This window comes from Chanodichthys erythropterus, chromosome 20 (genome assembly GCF_024489055.1).
Source record: "Chanodichthys erythropterus isolate Z2021 chromosome 20, ASM2448905v1, whole genome shotgun sequence".
NCBI classification, from domain to species: Eukaryota; Metazoa; Chordata; class Actinopteri; order Cypriniformes; family Xenocyprididae; genus Chanodichthys; species Chanodichthys erythropterus.
In genome coordinates this window covers 8,453,730-8,471,078 of record NC_090240.1, presented here as the reverse complement: position 1 = coordinate 8,471,078, position 17,349 = coordinate 8,453,730, and the positions used below count along the sequence as shown (strand labels likewise).

Here is a 17,349-nt window from a genome sequence, read left to right as displayed (position 1 = left end):
AATCAAGTAAGATGTCCTCACTAACATATTCAAACAAACCTCTCTCTCTCTCTGTGTGTGTGTGTGTGTGCAGGTTAAGGACGTCATGAAGGATGTGATGTCCAGTCTTCAGCAGACCAACAGTGAGAAGATTTTGCTGAGCTGGGTGAGAAACTGCACCCGTAACTATAACAATGTCAACGTGCTCAACTTCACCACCAGCTGGGCGGACGGCCTGGCCTTTAACGCCATCTTACACCACTTCAGGTAACACACACACACACACACACACACACTCTTGTAGTAGTTTAGACTGCTGTCAGCGCGGTCTCTAGGGAAAGGCTATGGAGCGTATAGATTGGGTCAGAGGTCAAGAGAGTTTGTGTTCATAAGTTATTCAGCCTGTTTGGGTTGATCATGTCAGACATGAGCACGAAACACACACACACACACACACATTAGAGTGTCTGAGCCTTTTATTTTGAATTCTGTTTAAAGCACAAATGTATCATCACATGAAGCTGATCTCAGAGACTGAACCTGAATTTATTATCAGAAAAATGCTACTGCTTCTCAGAGGATTTTATACATGTTTGCACATTCGGATGCTTGTAATCACTAAATTCTTTACTAATTTATGTAAGTAATGTGAAATGTTTGTGGATGAAGGGATTGAGAACAAGTTGGGAGGCCCAGATGTAATCCACAGACCTTCTCCACATTTCCTGCTGTGGTTTTGTTGGAAAATCTGTGTAATAGGTTTAAACAATAAAAGTGTGTTAAACACAGCTTAGTACTACACTCTTATTGGCAGCTGAAAGCGTTATCATATTAGCAAATATTATAACCAAACACGCAAGGGAAGTAGGATGTTTAACTACGAATTAAGTTTGCAAACAGTCTGTTGATTCATGTGGACCTGCTTGTGCGTCTTCAAGCTCTTCTTAACCTGTGAGCTTCATCCAGACTTACAGTAGAATCTGGTTGTCAGTCCTGAATGCGGTTCTGTTCAGACACAAAAAAGCATACAAACTGCATTGTAATCAAATATACTACCTAATATTTAGAAGTGAGTATTAAGTCGCTGACATTGAACACTGTTTCTCGTGTCACCAGAAATCGCCAGCTCTCATTGACGGTGAATGTGTGAAAGGCTAATGCTAATGCTAATTCCAGATATGAATTCTGTTCCAGGCCTCATGGGTTCAGCTGGGAGGAAGTGGTTAATCTAAGCCCAGTAGAGAGGCTGGACCACGCTTTCACATTCGCCAAAGATCAGCTCAACATTGAGAGACTACTGGATCCAGAAGGTAAAGAAGCATCATGGCTCCAGAACAGAAGCTATAAACTTTATTTGACAAATGATTAACAGATTAAATTCAGCCATTTAAATAGATATCCATGTAATCAGAAATATTGCTTGAGGGCAAAGGGTATTCCCACACAGATTTCACAAAGTTGGTCACGTGGATTAATTGCATTCCTTGATTTGAAAGTGAGTGGTGCTTCATACATCGCTGCACTTTTTTACATTTCACAATAGGCATGATTTGGGGGAAAAACAAATTCTGTTTTTTTCCCCATAATTTTTTCTATTTTTCTGATAAAAATAATGATTGTTTTATGAGATTTAAAAAAAAAAAAAAAATGTTTGTTGGGCTGCACAGTTTGGCCAAAACATTTGTTATTATACATCAATATGGTATAAAAAAAAGTAAATTGCTATAATAATAATATCAGACAGAAATATCAGATTCAGCCCCAAATGCCGAATCCTTGCCAGCATTTGACTGAGAAAGACAAGGAAGAAGCAAGTCATGAAGTGGTAATAATAAAAGAGCAGTTTATTGACTAATCTTAGTTGAATGTTTCAATGCTCTGACTTCGTCTGACCAGTACAATTTCAACAAGTGTTATTATACCTCGGGAAAAACTATGGAAAATTACTGCTGCTTAATATTGTCCAGTGACGTTAAAAACCTTGAAATGGAGACATTCTCTGATCTCCTACTCGTGAAGACAAACATTCCTTCAAACCACACAATCATAAGATTAAACAACAATAGCAAGCATCGCAAGAGCAAGGAAATAAGTAAAATAAGTAATATAAAACAAACATAAAGTGACATAAATTAATAATAATAATAATAAAAAAAAAAATTAAATAAGTTATGTAAATCAAATAATAATAATTTGAAATCAAATTATTATAAATTATAAATCAAATGATGACTACATAAATGATTAATGATTAAGAAATTAAAGGTGCAGAAGAACATGTTTTTAAAAGATGTAATATAAGTCTAAGGTGTCCCCTAAATGTGTCTGTGAAGTTTCAGCTCAAAATACCCCATAGATTTTTTTTAATTATTTTTTTTAACTGCCTATTTTGGGGCATAATTATAAATGCGCCGATTCAGGGTGTGCGGCCCCTTTAATTCTCGTGCTCCATGCCCCAAGAGCTCGCGCTTGCCTTAACATAAACAAAGTTCACACAGCTAATATAACTCTCAAAATGGATCTTTACAAAGTGTTCGTCATGGAACATGTCTAATCGCACAAGTATGGTATTTATTTGGATGTTTACATTTGATTCTGAATGAGTTTGATGGTGCTCCGTGGCTAAAGCTAACATTACACACTGTTGGAGAGATTTAAAAAATGGATTTGTGTTTGACTTATACAGACTGCAAGTGTTTAAAAATGAAAATAGCGACGGCTCTTGTCTCCGTGAATATAGTAAGAAAGGATGGTAACTTTAACCACATTTAACAGTACATTAGCAACATGCTAATGAAACATTTAGAAAGGCAATTTACAAATATCACTAAAAATATCATGTAATCATGGATCATGTCAGTTAATTTTGCTCCATCTGCCCTTTTTCGCTATTGTCCTTGCTTGCTTACCTAGTCTGATGATTGAGCTGTGCACAGATCCAGACGTTAATACTGGCTGCCCTTGTGTAATGCCTCAATCATGGGCTGGCATATGCAAGTATTGTGGGCGTACACCCCGACTGTTACATAACAGTGTTATGTTGAGATTCACCTGTTCTTCGGAGGTCTTTTAAACAAATGAGATTTATATAAGAAGGAGGAAACAATGGAGTTTGAGACTCAATGTATGTCATTTCCATGTACTGAACTCTTGTTATTCAACTATGCCAAGGTAAATTCAATTTTTGAATCTAGGGTACCTTTAATATAATAACAAGGAAAATAAAACAACAGCAATGTAAGTTATTGAAAACCCTTAGATCCTTCATTAATAAATAAAAATTACTAAAAATATTTCTATTGTGATATTTCACTGTGAAATAAGAGTATTTAAGAAAAATATAATAATAATTTTTAAATTAATTTATTATATTCATTTTTTATTTAATTAATATGTTAATTTTAATATTTTATAACTGTAATACAATACTAAAATGTATGATTGTCTTAATTTTGCCACGTTCAAAAGTTAAACCATCAAACATTTATTTTGTTGGGAAATCTTTCCTTTTGTTTAAGTGCTTCTCGTTCAAGTTTGAGAAGATGGTTTGATGCATGTTGAGTTCCCAAATGCACGTGATAGTGGTGTATCATGAGCTGCTCACATGTAAGAAACACACAGTGCATATATTTATTCGATTAAATCACAACATTTGCAGGTAGATAATCACACTAAGCCATATCTAATGGACAATCAACCTTTTTTGCCTGCAAAATGTACCTTTAGTCTACAGAATCTTTAAAGTGCTTGACCATCATCTTCAGCTGACTTGATGTGGGCCTTATTTGGAGATCTTGTCATAGTTTGCTATTTAAGTTTGCCTGAAGCGGGAATCTGAGTTGAACCAATGAAACAATGCCAGTCAACAAACCGCGGCCCAGGACATTCCAGAGCCCAGATCCTGAGATTAATCATCTGGACTTGATTGGATTACATGGCTTTTCCTGAACACAAGTTCACATGAGCCTTAACTAATCAGAGGGGCCTCGTAGAGCAACTCCATAAACACACACACACACACCCTTATTCATACTCATACTCACTGTCTCTCTCTGTGTTTCTCAGATGTGGCGGTGCAGTTGCCAGATAAGAAGTCCATCATCATGTATGTGACCTCACTCTTCGCTGTGTTTCCCAATGACATCACATTGGATGACATCAGAGAGGTGGAGACACTGCCCAGACGCTATAAGGTGGAGCACGATGAGGGACATGCTGTAAGTGCGCTGGTTACCCAAACGCATGTATGCTTACTCAGGGTTGAAGTTCAAATAACCATTACCCTGACAGCACACGTACATCACCGATATGTCTATTTGATGTTTGCATTTACATCTGCAAGATGTATTTTTATATAGTGTTTGTTAATCTGCAATATGTCTTCTAGACGTTTCCTGTCAGATGACAAATAGACATTTAGAAAATGTGTATGATTTAGAGTGTATGTAAAACGGCTTTTTCTAAGATGTTTATCAGATGTTTTCCAGATGAAACGCACTTTAAGAGACATCTTGATGACTTACCTGTGCTATCTGGGTTGAGACTGGTTTTGTATCATGTGCCTAAATGGTCGTAATTGAGAAAAGGTTCTGGTTCAGTTCTTGAGCATTTTGGTACTTCTGAAGAAGTTTTAAGCATCTCTTGTGGTTTCAATGTTGAAAAGGTGAAAAGGTTTGTTCGCATCAAGAAGGATAACTATATTAGCGTCCACATCAACAGATGGTAATATTGTTTATTATAAGCCCTGTTTCATCATTTGCTGCTTTTAATTCTCAAGCTCTTTTAAATCAGGTGGATTCTGATTGGCTGTCAAAGTTTTTATTGTTCATCAGCTGGAAAAAATGGTTCTAAAAGTGATTCCAGGGATATCGTTTCTCTGTGCTTTGCATTGCTCACTAATATAAAGCACACAGGAAACTTCACAATAGATTTCAATGTGTTAGCATGTTGCTAAGCTAACGCTGTGATGCTCAAATAAGCATAAAAATACACAGCGAACACAAATATTTGCTGAAATACTGCATTTGTAATTAGACTGAACTATTTTTAAACTATAATATGGGGTTTTTAATCGATTATGTTCATAATTGACATTTCTCTCATTTTGTCTGCCATCTTGAATTCATTTTTCATTTAGCTTGTCTCACTGCATTCTGATATCACCTTCTCTGTAAAGGATACATGCCAATGCTGCTTTAAAATTTGGCCAAAAGACAATTTTGTATCTTTGCTTCAGTAATGAGGCTACTATGTCTTAAAATGCTGCCTACACAGTCATCTCACTAGGTTTTGGAACAGAGTGATAATGTCATTACTGCTCATTTAACATATTTACAACAAAAAATAAGTGTCTGTCAACTGAAAGCTGATGTGAACAGACTTTGTTAATTATATTGAGGCTCTTTTATTTTGATGTGTTGCATTCCGATTCTTGTTGACCTCAGTGTAAGTCCTCTTATTACCGAAATTGTAAGTGGCTGAACAGCCAAAAAGACCTTCATGCATTTGTCTAATGACTCTGTTTATAAACTCAGGCTAATATTAAAGGTGCCCTAGAACCAGTTTTCACAAGATGTAATATAAGTCTAAGGTGTCCCCTGAATGTGTCTGTGAAGTTGCAGCTCAAAATACCCCATAGATTTTTTTTAATGAATTTGTTTAACTGCCTATTTTGGGGCATCATTAACTATGCACCGATTCAGGCTACGGCCCCTTTAAATCGCACACATTTTTAGCTATTGTTCTTGCTTGCTTACTTAGTCTGATGATTCAGCTGTGCACAGATCCAGACGTTAATACTGGCTTGTCTAATGCCTTGAATATGGGCTGGCATATGCAAATATTGGGGGCGTACATATTAATGATCCCGACTGTTACGTAACAGTCGGTGTTATGTTGAGATTCGCCTGTTTTTCGGAGGTCTTTTAAACAAATGAGATTTCCCAAGGAGGAGGAAGCAATGGAGTTTGAAACTCAGTGTATGTCATTTCCATGTACTGAGCTCTTGTTATTCAACTATGCCAAGGTAAATTCAATTTTTTAATCTAGGGCACCTTTAAGGGGCCCAATGGCAAATGGAAGTATGAGTTTTAAAAGATGTTCACATAATAATGAAGTGTTATACACAGCAGATTTGGAGATATATTTAACACAGCCACTTGATTATTCAGCTCAGTGTTAACACTAAGGAAATCTACTTGACTTAATACAGTTGTAGGTGCGTCTTTTCATCAAATACAAGTAAGTGCACAATGGGATTTCTTGCTCAGAAAATGTGCACGATGCAAATGAATGCAATGTGTGATGAGGAACTGCCTGTGGAAAATGGGCATCACACTCTAGTGCCACTTCTACCAGTTTCCTTTTCTCGCTCTCTCTTTCTCTCTCTCGTGCACACTCTTTCTTCCCCTCCGCCTTCTGCTTTCACTGGGTAGAGTGAGTCACACAGTTGTCCTGCATATATGCTATACTGTACTGTAACATGCGGTCAGAGAAGGGTGGATATAGTGCTTAGTCAGATACTTCTGCATGGTTTTCTTTACTTGCATAGCTGTATACAAGTACAAGTCCATGTTTGTAGGACATGGTAATATCATGCTTATATGGGCATTTATCATGGTAATGTCATGTTTTAGTTAATGTATCATGGTAATATCATGCTTATATGGACATTTACCATGGTAATGTCATGTTTTAGGAAATGTACCATGGTAATATCATGCTTATATGGGCATTTATCATGGTAATGTCATGTTTTAGTTAATGTATCATGGTAATATCATGCTTATATGGACATTTACCATGGTAATGTCATGTTTTAGGAAATGTACCATGGTAATATCATGCTTATATGGGCATTTATCATGGTAATGTCATGTTTTAGGAAATGTACCATGGTAATATCATGCTTATATGGACATGTATCATGGTAATGTCATGTTTTAGGAAATTTACCATGGTAATATCATGCTTATATGGACATTTATCATGGTTATGTCATGTTTTAGGTAATGTATCATGGCAATATCATGCTTATATGGATATTTACATGGTAATGCCATGTTTTAGGACATGTATCATGGTAATTTCACACTTTTGTGGACATTTATCATTTTAATGTCATGTTTTAGGAAATGTACCATGGTAATATCATGCTTATATGGACATTTATCATGGTAATGTCATGTTTTTTGACATACCATGATAATATCATACTTTTATAGAAATGTACCATGGTAATACCATGTTTTAGGAAATGTACCATAGTAATATCATGCCTTATGGACATTTATCATGGTGATGCCATGTTTTCAGGGCATGTACCATGGTAATACCATAGTTTTATGGACATTTTATCATGGCATTGCCATGTTTTTTTTTTTTTTTTTTTTTTTTTTACATGAGGCCATAATTATACCACATCACATCAGTATATTTACCTTGGAGTACTATGCAAATACCACAGTACACGCGTATGATAATCTCCAATGCTACAGTCTTGGTATCAGGAAGTAATAGCATTGTGCTGAAATTAATTTAACATAGTATTTACATGGTTCTCAAGGTATTTTCAAAGCTACCATGTAACTACTGGTCCATGTCCAAAAAACATGGTAGCACTATGTGTACTTTTTCATGCTTTTGTGTGATATTACATTAACATGGTCAAAACTTGGTCACATGTAACTGGATTTGTATGTGTCTTTGATCTTTTGACCTTTTGACTCCTTCACTATGGTTAGAAAAGCATCCCAGGATGCACCACATGATGTTGTACACAGAGATGCTCAAATAACATGCTTTGGTCACACAATTCATATACTTCCTTTTGTGTTATTTTAAAATTTGATGACAATGTGAAAAACGATCAGTGTGTGCACAATTTTGACCTGTAGTGTGCATCAAAGTACCATGGTATTACCCTCTGATACCATTACTGTACCATGGTACATTCAAAGAGAGTACATTAGTTTTGGGTAGTTGCACGATTAATCAAAATAAAATCGTGTTGTCGCCTTTCACAGAAGTACGGTGAACCTGAAGCTTTATTTTAATCATAATTTAAATTGCAATCATATTTTGTCAGGAAAAAAATGCTATTAGATTTTTCCCTCAGATAGTCCTCAAATATTTTGTACATTGTAGCAATTTTGTAGTTTGATTCTCATGTATTTTCTGATCTTAAAATGTGAAATATAAAAGTGCTCTTCAGATATGACCATTGCAATGTCAAGAATTTCCCATCAGCTGCACCTGTGCATGAAATCGTGTTAATGTGTGTCTGACAGGCTGCAGTAATGAAGCTTTAATGATTTTAATAACCACAACTAGCTGCTTATCTGGCCACTCAAACTCATGTGTTTGCTTCAGAATGACACTCTGTGGAGAAAGTTCTGTGGATCTCTGAAGTCAACTGATAAATGAATCATGATGGATTTTCACTCTGAGGCTTTTTAATGTTACAATATACCAAGACCATATTCACAGCCTCTTGTTCCTTATTGCCACTCGCATATTTTGACACAAGTCTGTTTGTAATGGTAATTCATCGGATTCACACCCACAGTTAAATGCGACTGTCACTCCCCAGAACTTTGCATACGTGCTTGACAATAATCATTCATCCGGAATAATCCAAATCCGAACAATCGTTAAGTTCCATACAGTTCCGGTTGGGGCGTGATTTACTTCTGATCATGTCTCTGAATCTGTGCAGATGTAGGCATCTGCTGGGACGCTCTGGGGCGTTTGGGTGGTTCTGCCTTTGCCAGACCACAAATGTTTCAATGCTGCTCATTCCAGCTTTGCTTCACCACCCTCCGTGCGCACACTGCCTTACAGTCGATCAGAAAGAACACAGTCTTATCCAGCATGTGGGATGAAGTTGGGAATTCCAGCGGAATATTTTCATCAGATGACCTTTTCCTCCAGATGAGGGCTGTTCTCTGTGCATTTATTCAAGGAACAAAGCCTTGTTTGAGGACTCAATTGCTACTATTACAAACAGTCCTAAATGATGTTCAAGTTACTGTTTTTTTTTACCAGCAGAAAAGTACCGAAAATAAACCATGTTTTTGACATCTATCATGATAATGCCATGCTTTTTCTCTACTTACACCATGGTAACACCATATTTTTTGTCTTCTACTTTGCTAATGTCATGTGTTTTGGATATGATACCCTGTATTTTTAACATCTGCCATGACAATGCCTTTTACTAATACCATGTTTTTGCTGCTTTTTGTACTTTGGCAGTACCAAGTTTTTGATGTGGTACCATGGCAATACTATGTTCTTGACATCTATAATGACAGCTCTGTGCTTTTTTTTTTTTTCACTTGCACAATGGTAATACCTTGTTTTTGACTTGTACTATGGCAATACCGTGTTTTTTTGGTTATGGTACCATGGTAATACCGTGTTTTGTTCATGTCATACTCCCTAGGGCAGTGTTGTTCTTCTAAAAACAGAGCAGAGTTATCAGTTTAAGCTTATTATTTTGTATATCTCTTATATTTTCCATTGTTCTCGGGTGTGGTGCCATTTGGTGCTTCCCCAATGTCGGACTTCAGATCAGATGGGTTCATTACCTGATTCAGTCTCTTTTATTATAGAGTACAATGGTGTTCACACCATGAAGAAAAACCTGCTTCTATTACCTTAAGACTCACACAAATCCTGCTCGATTAGTGTTTCACTCTTATCAATGAGCTGGGACATTTCTGGCTTGGGTGTGCTGAGGAATGTAGGTCGCCGCTTTTAGAAAAGCTGTCAATTTTTAGGGCGTGGGACATAAACATCTGAGAATGTGGGTGATATCACATGACCTGGCCTGTTATGTTGTTTAGTCAGCTGAGAACACGTGCCAATAGCAGTATTGTCTGCCTCTGAAGGTCCTGCGAATGGCTCAGAGTTAGTGCAATACTGCTTGTTTTGATTGTGCGGTTCAGACTCTTGAACTTCAGTAATGACTTTTCCCAAAGTCATTCTCTTGTGAGTGTTTCATGGTAGCATTGTAGACCATCTCACAACAGATGCTGGAGTGAAGCTCATTAAACACGTCCAGGACAAAATTCACATCTCAGAAAAAACCCACCTCCCCAAAAAAGCATTAAATTGATCAAAAGTGACAGTAAAGTAATGTTACAAAAGAAGTACATTTTAAATAAATATTGTTATTTTGAACTTTTCATCGAAGAATCCTGAAAAAAAAGGATCACAGTTTCCACAAAAAATATGAAGCAGCACAACTGTTGTCAACATTCATAAATGTTTCTTGAGCATATTAGAATGATTTCTGAAGGATCATGTGACACTGAAGACTGGTGTAATGATGCTGAAAATTCAGCTTTGATCACAGGAATAAATTACAGTTTAAAACATATTAGAAAGCAGCCTTTTTAAATTGTAATAATAGTTCACAATATTACTGTTTTTACTGTATTTTTGATCAAATAAATGCAGCTTTGGTGAAAATAAGAGACTTCTTTCAAAACACAAAAAAGGCTTACTGACCTCAAACTTTTGAATGGTAGTTTACTTCCATGATGTATAAGTACTTTGCAATATTATGTCGCTATTATGTTTTATTATTTTTTTGCATTATGGTAATAATAATTGAGAAAATGTGCATAATTGTCTCAATGTCTTTCAATGTGTTTTTTTGGGGTGAAATATAAATATATTAATGTATATTATCAACGCTTTCACAGTCTTTTGTAAATATAACATTAATTTTTTTTTTTTTTTTTTTTTTTTTTTTTGTGTCATCAGAACCTGTAGTTGAAATGACGTCCATCTTAAGAAGTTTTTTACATTTGCAGAAAAGTTCCTTATTGATGCTTTGCGTGCATGGGGGCGAGTTTTAGCACATTCAAGGACATTACCCTGTTTCCACCTGGTATTAAGATGCTTTTTGGTCGATCAGATCACAAGTGGACGACACTAAATACAGATGTAAGAGATCTAAAACATTTTGAGCTTTCGACAACTTCAAGAGGTAGTTGAAAACACATTAGACCAGATTTAGACTTTCGTAGTATAAATGCTCATGTGGTCGAATGTGTTCAAACAGACGCTAAAGTCTATGTCTCCATCTCCGGAAACATGCTAGTCAGACGGGGTTTAAACTTTGTCGGCTGAAGACCCAAGCTAAGTTTGAATATGAAAAATGTACCAAGCACAATGTTCTCTCACCAGTCCTGGTTTCGAACACACACTCACAGCGTTCGATCGGTCTTGCAGCTGTCAGAGCAGAAATGAAAGCTACAGCTCTCCGTGTGTTTTTCTGTCTTCTCTAGTGCATTTCATATGTAAATTGATGAGCTTATTTTGTCCATTATATTGAAAGATCTGAAAAAGCCCAAACATTTACCCATCCATAGACCCTCCCATCCAAGAAATCAGGACAGAAGTGGTTGAAAGTGGACAAAAGAGACACAAGGTGTAAACGGGAATGTGTCTCCCTCGTCTACTTGTGATTCGATTGACCAAAACGCATCTAAATAGGTGGAAAACAGGGCCTATGATGTTTAAAGCATCATGCTGATGTCATTGCTTCTTTAAAGTCTCCTTAACTACAGCTTTCAGAATTCATTAATGCCTTTGCACGTTCAGATATGGGATCTGACATCATTTACACATAATATCGGTTCTCTTAACCTTCTTTCACAGTGTTTGAACTTGCTTTTGAACTTACTTGTTATTTAACATTCTGATGAACATTAAGTGAATGTCTGTTCCTGCGCAGGGATTGGCTGGAGAGCCAGAGAAGATGAGCAGCACACGGGCAGAGACGCCCAGCACGCTGACGGAGGTGGAGATGGAGGTGAATCTCGACACGTATCAGATGACTCTGGAAGAGGTGCTCACCTGGCTGCTGTCGGCCGAAGACATGCTGCACATGCAAGACGACGTGTCCGACGATGTAGAGGAGGTCAAAGAGCAGTTCCACACGCATGAGGTATATAAGCTGCACACAGGAAGCATCTGCTCACATTAGAGCTTAGGCAGATATAAAGACTTCCAGTAAATAATGATTTAAATTATTAGTTTCCCAGGATTATTATTGAATTATTCCAAAATTGACATTGTCACATGGTTATTTAGCTGCTGTCCGCAATTTTTGGCCCTCTAGCGGTTAATAAACAGAACTGCATGCGTCTTGTGGAGGAACATTCTAGCCGGAGCTACTTTTCTCTGTGCATGTCTATGGCGAGTCACGCAGTTACTGTGATACTCTGCAGCGAGTCCTACCAGTCTGGTCTGAAATAGTCCAAATATAAACACTTATTATAAGTGTACCGTAATGATTCAGGATAAGACAAAAACACGGTTTGGAAAATGGATTCGTGTTGTATATTCTCATCATATATATGTAAATTGTTAACACAAAGTTGCGGACTGCAGCTTTAATGATATTAAAAAAAAGAATATTGATATACATACTTTATCAATCTTTATCTTCAGCAGTATTGATACACTGATAGCAGCTTCACTTTTTCACGCTTTTCTCTCCGACAGTCAGTTAACGAACGTCTCAGTGTGTTTTTAATTAAGTAATTATATAGTAATGCTTTATTTCTACATTTGCAGAATTTCCAACATTTTTGTGGATAGATGATTACAACATTTCAGATTTGTAATGAAGCAATTGTCCACCTGTTTCACAGAAACTTAAGAGTCTTCCCCACAGTTTCCCACAAAAATAAATAAAAGTTTAATTATTGCAAGTAAATTATTAGTTATAATTATTATTATGAAATATTCTTTTTTTACACTGCAGTTGTATTACAATAGTAATATATTTGAAATAAAAAAAAAATAATATTAATAATTTATTATTATTATTATTATTATTATTATTTTTATATAATCCCAGCCAATAGAATTTCGGTTACACTTTACAACAAGGTAAAGGTAAGGTTATTCATTAGTTAACATTAGTTAACTACTTTAGTTAACATGAACTAAGGATGATCAATAATTCTACAGCATTTATTAATCTTAGTTAATGTTGATATCAACATTTACTAATACATTATTAAAATCAAGAGTTATATTTGTTCACATTAATGTGTTAATGCATTTTAACTTTGGTTACAATTATTTATGAAAAGACATAATGCGTTATAATGTACATTTATGAACACTTTGCATTATACAGTCAAACCAAAAATTATTCAGACATTTTTTATATATTTTTATTAGTGGGTGCAGGACACTATAGTTTATTTATGTGAGGATAGCAAAATAAAGTAAACTGACATATTATACCCAAAAATTCTTCATACAGTGGACTACCAGTAAAATTGATACAAATTTGGAACTAAAAATCATTCAGACACTTTGACCTGACCAGTGTTATCTGACATAATTAAGATTTTTTATTTTTTTTCTGACACAGTTTAATTCTGAGATCTTGTCATATTTTATTAGTTTTTTTTAAACTATAATGATAAACTGTAATAATGAATGAAATGTTCAAGGTGTCTGAATAAATTTTGGTTTGACTGTACATAAAGGCTTAAAGTGAAGTTCCTGAAAATTCATTGATTATGGTCAAAAATAAATTAACCTGATGTTCAAATTTTATTATTTTAATGCTATAACAGTTTTTCCCTGTGTTAGAAAAAAATGTAATGGAATATATAGATATTTTTCAAGGTATTACATTGAGGTTAGAAATTTCAGTATCGTGACAACACTTCTGTGATGATATACAATAGCGTGATAAAGATTTTGGTCGTCCCACGCACTCCTGTGATTCCTCAGCAGACGTCTTCAGATGCTCTCAGAGAACATGATCCCAACATGCCAGGAATGTGAGGAATTCTGTGAGGCAGGGAGACCTTTGACAGACAGCAGAGCCAGTGCACATAAACTTACTCCTGAATGATAGAGAGAGAGGGTGAGCTTCACATTCCTCTCTGAAAGTGAACGCCAGTATAAGGCATTGACGCAAAAACAAAAGCAAGGCAAATATGGGTGTGCAGAGTTTGTCCCAGCACTCTGGTCCCACTTTAACCATCAAACACTGACTTAATGTACAGAAGGTTTGTTGCCTTTTGCTGTTTTGAGAAAGTGTTGTTTTTACACTTTCAACCAATCATGTCATGATTGCCTTGTTGCTTGTAGTTTGATTTGGCTCTGTTTGTTCTGATGTTGTAATGGCTATTATTGTCATGATTTCAACTAGGACCCGGATGACTGCTAGGGCCACATTTTTGTTAACATTGTAAGAAATGATTAAATTGTTAATACAATTAATTCTTTTTTAATTAGACCATTAAAACGGTTTTCAAAATTGAAATGGAAAAAAAATGTGAAAAAATGAAACAGACATTTATAAAACATAAAAAAAAAAAAACAAGTTAAAGGTATAAATGTATTACATACATTAATGTATTATGAACTAACATGAATTATCAATGAACAATAGTCTTATCTATAAATGAATGTCAACATAGATTAATAAATGCTGTAAAATTGTTCATTATTTGTTTATACATTAAGCTTTAACTACCGTTAAAGGGTTAGTTCACCCAAAAATGAAAATTCTGTCATTAATTACTCACCCTCATGCCGTTTCACACCCGTAAGACCTAATCATTAATCTTCGGAACGCAAATTAAGATATTAAAATCATATTTAAATCAGTTCAGGTGAGTACAGTGGTTCAATATTAATATTATAAAGCGACGAGAATATTTTTGGAGCGCCAAAAAACAAAATAATGACTTATTTAGTGATGGCCGATTTCAAAACAATGCTTCATGAAGCATCGGAGCACAAATGAATCAGTGTGTCGAATCATGATTCAGATCCCATGTCAAACTGCCAACGGCTGAAATCACGTGACTTTGGCGCTTCGCAGATTTGACACACTGATTCATAAAGCTTCCTGAAGCAGTGTTTTGAAATTGGCCATCACTAAATAAGTCGTTATTTTGGTTTTTTTGGCGCACCAAAAATATTCTCGTCGCTTTATAATATTAATATTGAACCACTTTACTCACCTGAACTGATTTAAATATGTTTTTAGTACCTTTATGGATCTTGAGAGAGGAAATGTCATTGCTCCCTATGGAGGCCTCACGGAGCCATCGGATTTCAACTAAAATATCTTAATTTGTGTTCTGAAGATGAACGAAGGTCTTACAGGTGTGGAACAGCATGAGGGTGAGTAATAAATGTCAGAATTTTCATTTTTGGGTGAACTAACCCTTTAAACTCAATAAGAAGTGCCTAAAACATGCTTAACCATGGTAAAGTCTCTATAAATCTCTCCCTTTTTACTATAACGAACTTTCAAAAGGTGATTATCACCACAGCTGCTCAGTAAATGACTCAAATACATATTTATTTTTTAAGAAAACCTCCCTTCCTGTACCATCACTGGAAAAAAAAAGTTACAAATATAGCCTTATTGGAACTTTTGTTTAGAAGGGCTTTGACCAGTCTGAATGACCTGAACTCAACACATGTGCTGTTTAAGTCGTCTGTGAAGAAGGTTTGCATTCGGCGTGGTGACCGATGTGTCTTCTTGCCCTCAGGCCTTTATGATGGAGTTGACGTCCCACCAGAGCAGCGTGGGAAATGTGCTACAGGCGGGAAACCAGCTGATCGCTCAAGGCAATCTGAGTGAGGAAGAGGAGGATGAGATCCGAGAACAAATGTCACTGCTCAACTCCCGCTGGGAAAATCTGCGGGTCGCCAGCATGGACCGCCAGTCCAGGTACGGACGCACGCATTCCTGTCGAGCTCTTCTGTTTGAGGAGAGTGCTTGAATGTGACCTCTCTCTCCTCCATCTTCAGACTTCATGAGGTTCTGATGGACCTTCAGCAACAGCAGCTCCAGCAGCTCTCTGATTGGCTGACACTGACGGAGGGGCGGATCCGTAAGATGGAGACAGAGCCAATAGCAGGAGACATGGAGGGATATCGGGCCCAGATAGAGCAGCACAAAGTAAGGGACACATTTGATTTGTCTAATTAATGTAAGACTGGGTATCAGCAACTATGTCACGTTGTGTCATGATACGGTGCGTTGTGATTAGTGGTAGATACATATCAGCCGATATTTGACTTTTTTTTTTTTTTTTATTACCGGTAACGGCCGATGAGTTTTTTTGTTTACTTCATGTGTCTTTTATTTTGACAGCATGCAGGACTTTTGTTTTGAAACGGAGCTCACCAGCATCTGAGCTCTTATTGTGTGTTCACACCGATGCTGGCGCGAGCGTCAAAATTTGCCCTGGCTGCCCTGCCAACAACGCTGTACTGTGCATTCAAATCGCTGCTGGCGGGAATGTCAAAGTAAATGACAAGTTGTGGCAACCAATCGTAATCCTTTCAAGCGAGGACGTCTACATTCCGATTGGTTGCCACTGAACCGCGTCATAACTCATTACCATATCCGGCTCTCGCCGGAGCTTGCCGCCGGCTCACATTTAAAATGAATGACTTCCTGTCACTTTGACGCTCTCGGCAGCGGTGGTGTGAACACACTGTTATTCTCCATCTTCATTAGTTTCTGTTTAACAGTTATGTGTAATACATTATTATTAGACGGAGCTGTTAAACAGAAAGTAAACGGTATATGAAAAACTATTATAGCATTTGCCTTTCTGTTATTAGTAATAAAGGTAAATGCTATAATACTTTAATTACGGTCAGCAAATAGAATTTTTCAAAGGATTTATTTCTAATTTAGTAAATATTATAAAAAAAAAAAAAAAAAATTAAAAATAATGTGATATCATAAATGTGACCCTGGACCACAAAACCATAAGTCATAAGTCGCACAGGTACAGTATAATGTAGCAATAGCCAGCAATACATTGTATTGGTCAAAATTATATAAAATTATGCCAAAAATCATTAGGATATTAAGTAAAGATCATGTTCCATAAAGATATTTTGTAAATTTCCTACCATAAAAATATATCAAAAAATAATTTTTTGTGAGTTGCTTTGCATTGCTAAGAACTTCATTTGGACAAATTTAAAGGTGCTGAAGAACATGTTTTCAAAAGATGTAATATAACTCTTAAAGGTTTCCAAGAATGCTTTTTCACAAGATGTAATAGAAGTCTAAGGTGTCTCCTGAATGTGTCTGTGAAGTTTCAGCTCAAAATACCCCTTTTTTTTTAACAGCCTATCATTATAAATGCGCCTATTCAGGGTACACGGCCCCTTTAAATTTCATGCATTTATTTGGATGTTTACATTTGATTCTGAATGAGTTTGATAGTGCTCTGTGGCTAAAGCTAACATTACACACTGTTGGAGAGATTTATAAAGAATGAAGTTGTGCTTATGCATTATTCAGACTGTAAGTGTTTAAAAAAAATGAAAATAACGATAGTC

General features: G+C 36.1%; 1 protein-coding gene across 4 annotated transcripts in view; it reads left to right on the top strand.

Annotated features, from left to right (window-relative positions):
* Positions 1 to 17,349, top strand: part of utrn (utrophin) — a 286,896-nt gene that overhangs the window by 37,104 nt on the left and 232,443 nt on the right. For all 4 annotated transcript variants that reach the window (XM_067372391.1, XM_067372392.1, XM_067372389.1 and 1 more), the window contains exons 7-12: positions 74 to 246; positions 1,174 to 1,289; positions 4,045 to 4,196; positions 11,729 to 11,941; positions 15,534 to 15,715; positions 15,796 to 15,946. In XM_067372391.1, coding sequence (XP_067228492.1) covers positions 74 to 246; positions 1,174 to 1,289; positions 4,045 to 4,196; positions 11,729 to 11,941; positions 15,534 to 15,715; positions 15,796 to 15,946 — 987 coding nt within the window. The remainder of the gene's footprint in view (positions 1 to 73; positions 247 to 1,173; positions 1,290 to 4,044; positions 4,197 to 11,728; positions 11,942 to 15,533; positions 15,716 to 15,795; positions 15,947 to 17,349) is intronic.